Source organism: Ammospiza nelsoni, chromosome 7 (genome assembly GCF_027579445.1).
Source record: "Ammospiza nelsoni isolate bAmmNel1 chromosome 7, bAmmNel1.pri, whole genome shotgun sequence".
NCBI lineage: Eukaryota > Metazoa > Chordata > Aves > Passeriformes > Passerellidae > Ammospiza > Ammospiza nelsoni.
The window spans coordinates 1215553-1226399 of record NC_080639.1 but is presented as its reverse complement, the minus strand read 5'-3'; the positions used below and the strand labels follow the sequence as shown (position 1 = coordinate 1226399).

At 51.9% G+C, this 10847-nt stretch overlaps 1 protein-coding gene across 1 annotated transcript; it reads left to right on the top strand.

Annotated features, from left to right (window-relative positions):
- The first annotated feature begins 912 nt into the window (after positions 1-912).
- Positions 913-6655, top strand: ACKR3 (atypical chemokine receptor 3). Its single transcript, XM_059476478.1, has 2 exons — positions 913-1074; positions 4655-6655. Exon 2 carries the CDS (start codon positions 4682-4684, stop codon positions 5774-5776), a length of 1095 nt encoding a protein of 364 aa, XP_059332461.1. The 5' UTR covers positions 913-1074; positions 4655-4681; the 3' UTR covers positions 5777-6655.
- Positions 6656-10847: the final 4192 nt, after the last annotated feature.

Below are 10847 nucleotides of genomic sequence, written 5' to 3'. Positions count from 1 at the left end.
TTTCTCTCCTTTTTTCATCCCTTTGATTATCTTTTTCTTTCCTATTTTCTCCTGCTTTTATTATCCTTTGCCCTTTTTTCTCTCATTTCCCCTCTTTTTTCTCCTTCTCCCTCCATCTCTCACCTTTTCTCTCTTCTTCTCTCATTATCTCCCTTTCCCCTCTCTGTTACACTTCTTTTTCTCTCCCTTTGCCCTATTTCTCTCCTTTTTCTCTCTCTTTTCCCTCTCTCTCTCTTTTTCTCTCCCGTTTCCCTCTCCATTTGTCACTTTTTCTCTCCTTTTTCCCTCTTTTTCTCTCCTTCTCTCTTTTCCCTCTCTCCTTCTCTCTTTTTCTCTCCCTTTTCCCTCTCGCCTTCTCTTTTTCTCTCCCTTTTCCCTCTCTCCTTCTCTCTTTTTCTCTCCCTTTTCCCTCTCTCCTTCTCTCATTCTTATCTTCCTTTTCCCTCTCTTTTCTCTTTTTCCCTCCCCATTTCCTCTCTTTTTCTCTCCCTTCCCCCCTCTCTTTCTCTCTCCCTTACCCCCTTCTCTTTCTCTCTCCCTTTACGCTCTCTCTTTTCTCTCCCTTTTCCCCCTCTCTCTCATTTTCTATCCCTTTTCCCTCTCTCTTTCTATCTCTCTCCCTTTCCCTTTTCCCTCTCTCTTTCTCTCTCTGTTTTCCCTCTCCCTTTCCCCCCTGTTTTTCCCTCCGTGCCGGTATCACCCCTCCCTACCCCGGCTGCCCGCACCCCTCGCTCCCGTTCCCGGAGACCCGGCCGGGGCCGGGCCGGGGCCGCTCCGAGCCGGGGCTGGGCTGGGCTGATCTGGGGCCGCTCCGAGCCGGGGCTGGGCTGGGCTGATCTGGGGCCGGGCCGGGCCGAGCCGAGCCGGGGCTGGGCTGAGCTGATCTCTGGCCGTGTTGAACGCCTTTGGGGCCGTGCCGGGGCCGGCCGATCGCCTTTGGGGCCGTGCCGATGGGAGCCTGGCGGCCGGAGCCGCCCCCGGGAGGCGGGCTCCCCTCACGGCCGCCGATATAAGGCGGCGTTGGCGCCGCGGCCGCGCTCACTAGCTCCGGCAGCGCTGCCGCTAGGCCCCGAGGTAAGGGCGGCCCCGGGGGAGCCCCGCGGGGCTGCGGGACCCGGGCTCGCTCCCGCTGAGCGCTCGCAGCCTCCCCCGCGTCCCTCCGGGCTCGTACGGGGTGGGGGGAGCCTCTCCTGCGTGTCCCCACCCGGGTTTCCCGTGGCGGGAGGGTCTGCGGGAGCTCGGAGCGGCCGCCGCTCCCCTGTGGGTGCCCCTGCGCGCCCAGGTGCGCTCCTCGGCTCCGCTCCTTGCCCCGCGGTTGTTGTTTGTTTCCTCAGCTCGGAACTGCCGGGGAGTTTGAATGTGCCGGGCTCGGGCTCGCAAAGCCCCTTGCGGGCATGGGTGTCCTCTTGTGGTGGCCGCCTTCCCGTGCTGGGGAGCCGGGACACGGGCAGGGTGAAGGCGTGCGGGTGACAGCCCGCCCGGCCATCCTGACTTTTCCTTCTCCCTTTGGGAAGGGCAGAGCGCAGCTTGCCCACAGTCCCGAGCAGTCGGGAGGCAGGTCTGAGTGCGGGCAGGAGCGGGCTGTGGGATTCTCCCCACATTGCTGTGGGCTCGGACGCTGCCCTGCCGTGCTGGGCTGCCCTCCTAGGCAGGGGTGCTGGTGCTTGTTTGCTTTATCACAGCCCGCAGGAGTGGGATGGGGAGGATTCAATCCTGCAGGCTGCATCTGTTCCACGGACAGCTCTGGGGCTCCGGAGCAGGGTTTTGGGTGCGTCTCCTTTCCTTCTTGTCCTGTAAACCAGCAGCGACTGGACTCAGCACATGTGCTTGCCAGGTGAAGGGGTGATGGCCTGCAGGAGTTTAGCAGTGTCGTGGACACAAATTGCAGTCCCAGCTTCCTTCAGGAGTTTTTCACATGCTGTGCTGTCTGCAGAGAGCGCTGAAGGTGTTTTCTTAGGAGCACGGAGTGGCTTTATTGAGTTTGTCTGGTGGGTTGCCCCCGTGCCTCCCAGCTAATCTGGGTGGGAGTGGGAGCTCGGGTTAGTGGGAGCTCGGGTTACAGCAGCTAATCCCAGACTAGAGCCCGGTTTGCGGGGCTGTAATCCGTGAGCACAGCCCTCCTCCCCGGCGGGGCTGGAGCCTGGGAGGCCGGCTCGGTGTCGGGTTTTTATGGCCGCGCTGGGGATGCGGAAGGCGCAGGCAGATGGATGGATGCACGTGTGTGCAGCAGCCGGGCTGCGATCGGCCCGAGCATCCTCCCTGCTCCCGAACATCCCCAGGGTGGCTCTGAGCCACCAGCTGCGGCTGTGGTGGCCGTGGTGTCCTCAGCATTGATGTAAGCCCCAGCCTCGGGGGCTCTCTGCTGCCCTGGTGCTGCCTCTGTCGGAATCTGACACCCTCAGCCAGGTTTGAGTTTCTTCTCCATGAAGTATGTGCCGGAGCTGCGTGGTCGCAGTCCTGTCGTGAACTGGCGTCTTGGGATGTGGAGCGAGCCTGTTCCTCTTGTTTTAGACCATGTGCCTTTCCAGAGAAGCCCAGGCCCGCCCATGCCACTTGTGTGGGGTGTTCCTCCTGCTGTGCTCTCCTTGCTGCCCCCAAATACCAGCAGGAGCAGCCTTTGCCATGGGGCTGGAAGTTTTGTGGCTTTGAGGGAATTTGCTTTAATCGCTGCAGAGTTTTGAGGTGCAGGAACTTGGGGATGCTGCTGCTTCTCCTGTGTGTGAGAGGAGTGGGAAGTGTTTGTGCTGGGCATGCAGTGGGACCCTGGGTGAGGTCTGGCAGGAGCCCCATCCCTGTGTCCCACTTGAAGCCTTGAACATCCAGGGGAAGCATCCAGCCCTGCAGGCAGCAGCTCTGGGGGGTGGATCAGCCCTTCTGCCCTGCATAGCGTGGGTTAAATCACTCTCTGCTTTCCCGAGATGAGCACGGGATCGGCTATCCCAGGATGGAGAGCTGCCCCTGGCTCAGCTCCCTCTTTAGCCAGTGTTTGAGCAAAAGCCGTGCTTAATTTGGTTTGAGTCTCGGCTCCGTCTTTCATCAGGCCAGCAGGATGAAAGGCATGGGCCAGATCTCCTCACGGGCCAATTTGGGCCTGTTTGTGGAGAGATTTGATCTCCCCTGAATGTGTGCAGGGCCCCCCTAATTGTTAGTGCCACCAGCTTCCCCTCTGCTGGGACAATAGTGCCTTGAGTCCTCTCGGGTAATCTCCCCCCTTATCTCCCTTCTCTTCCTGAGCCTCTGTCCCTGACAGGCAGGAGGGTGGGAGCTTTGGGAAGAGCTCATTATGCAGATGGAGAGGTGCTGTGTCTCCCTTTTTGGAGAGAGGGGGTGAGGAGAGGGTGTTCAACACATCCGAGCTCTTCCCTGCTTACCCCTCACTCTGTGCTCCTGGAAAGCCTCCCAAGAGATCCTGTGGTGGGGTCAGGGATATTTGGAGATCCCTGTTGCTCTCTGGTCACTTGGCCAAGCTAGCTTTGCCCCAGGCTGGTCCCTCTCTTTGTGGGGTCGTGGGGAAGAGCGAGGTGACCATTGCTGGGGATGCTGGATGTGTCCATGGGTGGCCTGATGGGCCAGCTCAGGTGGAGCCATGAGGGAACAAGGATCCATCCCTTGGGAACAGCTTTATTTTGGCATGTCCCAGGCTGGATCCTGCGCTCCAAAACTGGCCTGGCCATCCTGGGCACAGGCCTGTGCGTGGTATACTGAGGGTCCTGTGAGGTCCCAGGGAGGGGGACAGCATTTTTATACCTCCCCAAAAAACACAAGGGCAGTTACCAGCCCGCTTGGGGTTTTGTGTGAGCCATTAAGGGCCTTTTCTTTCTGCTGGTGACAAGTTAACAAGTTGTTTGTCCACTGCCTGCAGGTAGAAGAAAGCACTGAAGAGGTAGCAACAGTAGATATAGAAAAGCAAAAGGGTGAAAAGGAGGCAGTTGTGGAGCCAACTTTTGGGGGAGTGTTTTGAAATCAAAGCACTCTTCTAAAAAGAAAACTTAAGACCAGCAGATCTATTCAGCAGTCAAGCTCTGAGGTTTTTTTTCTTTTCTCGGTGCGGTGTAATGATTGTTAAGTGCAGGGGATACTTTGTAAAATAGAAAGGAGGGAGGGAGGACAGAGCAGAATTTAAATTTAAGTTTGGATAGCAGTACAAAGCCCTTTAGTTCCCCACTTCTCCTTTATACATCTGTATGACTTGACAAGATGCTGACCAGAGCCTGTGGTAAATGTTTTACGGTACCATGTATCAGCCAGATCAATTCTACTGCGCTTGAGGGAGTGCAGATGAAATGGCTTAAAGGTTCCCCTGCTGAAAGCGATAGGAGCATCGTTTCTGCCAGAGGAGACAGATTTAGTCGCCTGACATTTATTTGGCCACGGTGTACTTTGCAGATTTCACACCCGGGGACGATAGCCAACCTGATGATGTCAGATGTGAGCTGGAAGAGAGGGGAAAATCACACAAAATCTGGTGCTGCTCCTCTTTTGTCAAGCAGATGAGCTTTGCTGAGTGTCTTGGTTGTTTTGCTCCACGGAGTGCTCTGGTGGAAGGTGCCTGGCAAGAGCGGGCTGTTACTGAAGCGGCGCGTCCCGGTGTGACACGGCAGCAGAAATAGCTCCGTAATTTACGTCATTTCTTTCAATCCTGTTTTGCCTTTAGGTCACTTGCATTCCAACCCGAGCGACCATGAGCGCGCTTGACTTGACTTCCATCCTGGATTTCCTGGAGACGGCCAACCTGACGGAGATCAACTGGACGTGCAGCAGCGGCGAGTGCATCACGGTGGACGCCACGACATGCCCTGGCACGCTCAACAAGAGCGCCCTGCTCTACACCCTGTCCTTCTTCTACATCTTCATCTTCGTCATAGGCCTGGTGGCCAACTCGGTGGTGGTGTGGGTCAACCTGCAGGCCAAAATGACGGGCTATGAGACCCACCTGTACATCTTCAACCTGGCCATCGCCGACCTGTGCGTCGTCATCACCCTGCCCGTGTGGGTCGTCTCACTGGTCCAGCACAACCAGTGGCACATGGGAGAGATCACGTGCAAGATAACCCACCTGATATTTTCCATCAACTTGTACAGCAGCATCTTCTTCCTGGCGTGCATGAGCGTGGACCGCTACCTCTCGGTCGCCTACTTCACCAACTCCAGCAGCCGCAAGAAGAAGATCATCCGCCGCTGCATCTGCGTCCTGGTCTGGCTCCTGGCCTTCTCCGCCTCCCTCCCGGACACCTATTACCTCAAGACTGTCTCTTCCAACAGCGAGACCTACTGCAGGCCCGTTTACCCCGAGGAGAGCTTCAAGGAGTGGCTGATTGGCATGGAGCTCATCTCCGTGGTGCTGGGCTTCCTCATCCCCTTTCCCGTCATCGCCGTGTTTTATTTCCTCCTGGCCAAGAGCATCTCCGCCTCCAGCGACCAGGAGCGCAAGAGCAACGGGAAGATCATCTTCTCCTACGTGGTGGTGTTCCTGGTGTGCTGGCTGCCCTACCACGTGGCCGTCCTGCTGGACATCTTCTACAGCCTTCACTTCATCCCCATCAGCTGCCAGATGGAGAACTTCCTCTACGCCACCCTGCACATCACTCAGTGCTTCTCGCTGGTGCACTGCTGCGTCAACCCCATCCTGTACAGCTTCATCAACCGCAACTACAGATACGAGCTGATGAAAGCCTTCATCTTCAAGTACTCTGCCAAAACTGGCCTCACCAAGCTCATCGACGCCTCCAGAGTGTCAGAAGCAGAATACTCAGCTCTGGAGCAAAATGCCAAATGACTGCAAGCCCAGAAAGGAACTTCCTTGACTCTCTGACCTGATGTGGGTTTTTTTTTTGGTTTTTTTTTTTTTTTTTTTTTTTTGGTTTTTTTTTTTTGTGTGTGTTACAGTTTGTGGATTTTTTTTTTTTTTTACCTCTTCCTTTCAATGTGCTTGTTATGAACGCGGCGTGAATTCCAGCCTACAAAAGAGAGAGGACAAAGTGAAATTTAACAGTAGGATCAGTTGCAAAGTGGAAGTGGTACCAAAATGAAAACCTTTTCTCCTCCTAGCCTAGTGTGGACTCCTCAACAACGCTATGCAAGTGGAAATTATTTCCTAGCAGACAAAGCCATTGTGTACCATAGATAACATGGATAAGCTTCTCCTTCCACGTCTTGATTCCCTCTTGTCTCCTTGTGTATGTTTATATATATAGTGTGTTGTATTTAAAAGCTCAAGACTTTATTTTCTGCCCCTTGGTGTACCTTATACAAGTATATTTGAAAGTTAAATATATTTTTATCATGTATTTGAAGTATATTGCTGATGAGTGTATCCAGAGTGCTTAGTCTGAGTGTTAGGTGGCCGTTTGGCTCCAAGAGGATGCTCATAAATAGGATGGAAATGATCTCTTGGGAGCATCCTCCCTGGCTGGCACACTTTATGGACCATGGCTTTATGTGGTGTCACACCCACATGCCGGAGCATGAAATATATGTAGTGTAATATAGCTGCCATCATGTTAAAATTAACAGTATTGTCAGAGTCCTTAACTCCTACACCCCTGCTTCACCAGGCTGTATCCTCCTGCACAGAGTGAGTGATCTTACTGCTGAGAGTTGTATCTATTTGTAAGTTATTTTTGTAAAATAAAGATCTGAGAAAAAGAAAACAAAACCTGTGCTTACCAGTGGTTTGACTTGCCAGCCTTCTCCTCAGGGGAAAAAAACTAAAAGCCAAAAAGGAGGGATCTCAAGGCCACTTCAGTCCTTTGGTGCAGGAGCAGATGGGTCAGTCAAGAGTTTTCCTGGTGTTTGGTGGCCAGAAAGAACTGATGGAGGAAGAGGAGATGGCACTGGAGCATGGTGAGCAGGGAAGGGCTGGGAGGAGTGGGTCTGTGCTGGTGGGGAAGGTAAAAATGATGGATTTATGAGGTAAAGGCTGCTAGGACTGATGAAAAGCTGTGTTTGTAGCTTAGAAATAAACACAGGGCAGGGAAATAAAGAAGTGTGCAGATGGAGTGGATATTTGGACTAATCCAGGTTCAGCCCTCTGTGATTTTTGCTGGCTGTGGAATTGGGGGTTAGCAGTCCTGACAGCACTAAATCCCTTTTTATCTCTTCTTCCCTTTGGTGTGGATTTGCAGGGCTGTAGTGTCCGAGTGGGGCAGGATCCAGGCGCTGTGGGGATGCCTCAAGTGGAGCCTTAAGCCAGCAAAGGACTGGAATCGTGGTGGTGTTCACCTCAGGACAAGGTATTTAATGTCAAATCATGATCTCTCCCAGCCGTGTTGGCTGCTCCAGGGCGGTGCTACACTGAAATTCCTGTTCAATCCAAGCATGCCCTCATCCCTCTGCCATCCCAGCAGCCAAACAATCTGGGAATGACTGGTTTTTATTTCTCTCTACACCTTCCATTACTGCCTCCTCAAAGGTCGTCCTGTAAAAACAGATGTTAAGTCTGCCATCCCCTCCTTGTACTGGTGTTGCTAAAAAAGCACCAATCCATTCCCAAATGGGGATAAATCCCAAAAGAAAAAGGATTTCTGGTTGCAGGGAAGCTGTCAGCATGGAGAACAGGCGTTGCTTTTTGTGCTGATGCTTCTTGTGCACTGTGGGTATTTTGAGTTTCCTGTTAACCTTAAGCTGCTGCCGAGCTGCAAGGGAAATTCTCCCTCGTGCTGACATTGAAATGGGTTAATGCTGAGAAATTGATGCCCTGCTTTAGCTGGGCATTGCTTCCCTTCCCTCAGCATCGCTGTGTGCAGCTGTGTGTGCTGGATACAGCTCTGGCACCCTGCTCCTGTCCCCCTGTGGGGTGTTGCTCGTTTGAGAGCAGCAGAACTGTTTCAGGTCAGGTTCCCTCTCAGGCAGTGGGTTGTTCTCATGTGGTGCTGTAGCTTTACACTGCCAGAAACTCACAGAATTTCTTTTTTTTTTTTTTCCTTTCCCTCTGCAGTTTGGTATTCACAGAGCGGCGTCAGCCCTGCACAGAGCCTGGGTGGTGCTGAGTGTTGGGGAGATCCTGCAGACCTGCTGCTTCAACCACACTGATAAAGTCTCCTCCTCTGGGAGGTGAATTGTGGTGTGATGGTGCCTTTTCCACAAGCAGGGTCAGACAGGGAGCAGGGAAAGGTCAGGACCATGACCCTTGCTGTCAGTACTGTGCACACATGGATCCTTTCCAGCTCCTTGATGGGAAAACCTGGAGCTGGGGACTCACCTTGTGCCTTGAAAGGTGAAGTGGGAGGCAGCACCACCCCACACCAGCAGTTTGGGAAGTGGGAACCTTCCAATCCTCTCTCCAAATCCTCTCCAGGGACTGGCACTGCTGAGGGGCCCTGAGGTGGCCACGACTCTGTGGGAAGGGGCAGAGGATGGGATGGCATTTGTAATTGTGTGTTTCTCATTAGGACTTTGGTTTCATGCTCAAAAGTCTCAAAAATCAAACTGCCAAGGGTGTAATAGCTAAAAAGTTGTCTGTGCTCTAGGAAGCTTTTCTCCTGTGTGACACAATAGCCCAGCTGGTGTTTGCACTGAGACCAAAGTGTGGATCTGGATTCTTGGAGACTGAAACGAGGGAATTTATCAGCAGATAGCAGGTGAGTGAAAATAGGTGTCTTCTGTGAGGGGACTGTGACTTAGAGTGACTGATGTGATGGCTGCTGTCACTTTGTTTGGCCAAGCGTCCCGAGCCTGGAACTTGAGGTGTTCAGGAAGAATTTCTTCATGGAAAAGGTTGTTAAGCTTTGGAAGGGGCTGCCCTGGGGAGTGATGGAGTCCCCATCCCTGGAGGTGATCAAGGAAAGACTGGACGTGGCACTCAGTGCTCTGGGCTGGGTGACAAGTCGGGGTTTATCACAGGTTGGTCCTTGTTTGAAAAGACCTCCCAGACCATCAACATTACTCTGTGATTCTGTTTTATGAAGGGTCCCTGCTCCTCCCTGCTGTGCCTTTGTGGCTTGCTGTGCCTGGGGATCTCCCTGCTCCTCTGACAGCTACAGGTGCCCATGGGGATTCAGGTCCTACCTTTTCCAGGAGGTCAAATTTGCTGTGTTAAGGCTTGGCTGGAAGAATGAGCACAAATCAAACATAATCCATAACCTGGAGCAAGTCCTCCTGCTTAACTCTTGGGCTTTTTGGTAAAGCATATCCACGTGCCTCAGAGGCAGGCACTGAGCAAATAAAAATGCATCTGCTCCGTGAGAAAGGCTTTATTTCTCTTCTTCCACAGAGAGTGCAGTGCTGCTTTATTGTTCCTTAAACACAGCTTTCCTTTTATGAGCCATAAACGACGTTCAGGTGTAGCGCAGTGACTTTAAATCAGCTCCTCTGGCATTATGCAGATAATGTACTGCAAGAAACACCCAACTGGCCCCTTTCTCCTTGCTAATTCATGGTTTCAGCGCTGCTGACTTTAGGTACTCTCCTTTCACGAGTTCACTGAGCATAAAAGCCAGTTAAAATTCCTAAGAAGCAAGAAATAACTCAGCTGTGAGCAATATTGAAGCACGTGGGGGCGGGGGCAGTGGTGCCAAAGCCCAGCTCTTAATTCTCTTTCTGAGAGTTCCTCCATGACAAGAGTGGAGCTGCTACGTCAGAAAGTGAAGGGGTGAGATGGGGATGGGTTTTAGGGGGAATTGGTGTATGCAGAGCCCAGGGTTTGCTTTTAGCCTCTCTGCTCCATGAGGATGTGTGGCTGAAGAGCATCTGAGGCAGAGCCTGCTCTGACTTACACCCCGGATTTACAGTGGGATAATGCTGCTGGTTTTAAAGGAGCTCTCTGGGGTTTATAGGGCTTTTTATAAGCAGGATCAGGAATTTCAGCCATAATCCTGTGCAAATGTATGGGTGTGAGTGGCGATGTGTGCATCTGCATGGCTAATGCAGAGTAATACCCACATCAGCTAGGGCTCAGAGATGAAATCACAGCAGCACAGCAGAGGATAACCATGGCAGTTTGCTCCCACAAGAGCACTTGCATTACAGGGCAATAATGGGATTCAAACCAGGCTCCCAAAGATCCTGGCATGGATAAGCCAGCTGTAAGTCTAAAACATGTGGCTGACTCTCCAACACCCACTGACATGAGAAAAATCAGCCTCCTTCCACTTCGGTAGTTGTTGTTTGAAAACAATTCTTTTTATTTTCATAGAAGTCTTGATCTCTTTGTTTTTATTACGTGAAATACATGCAAGGCCTTAGTTAAAGGAAATGCTCTAATTTAAAAATTTAAAAAATCCTGTAACGTAGTACCAACATCCCAGTGATGTGAATCCAGGGAGACCCCTCAATCCTAAAATACTGAGCAGGATGGCACTGGAATGAGCATCAGAGTAAGGCTTTTTGGGGTGTTTAACTTACTAAAAGGTACAAGAAAGCACTGGGAAACCAACCAGACCCTCTGCAGATGATGCCTCTTGTCATCCTCTGGTTTGAAGCCAACTCTGATGATGGATGGTGCCTCTTGCCTTTAGGTTAAGGGGGGAAAAAACCCCAAGCCCCTCTCGTGTTTGCTGTCTGTACAGTGCTATTTCCAGACTAAAGAAAAAGAGTTAAATTACATTTTAGCAGAACAATACTGACAACAGCAAAGGTCAGGAAACTCTTACGTAAGGTCACCCTATCGATTGCAGCAGTGAAAGGAGAGACATCAAATACTTGGCCATGAAAGGCTGAAAAGCAGTAAATTCAGCATGAGATATTGAAACCCAAGCCTCTTTCATATGTGGCAGAGCCTCTGACATAGCAGGTTTACTGTTCAAGCTGAGATATGTTGCCTTGCCAACATACATTCTGAGTTACCCAAGCAGATTTAATGTTTTTGCAGTGGTGACTTCTCCCTTTTTATTATTTTTTTTTTGTGTGTG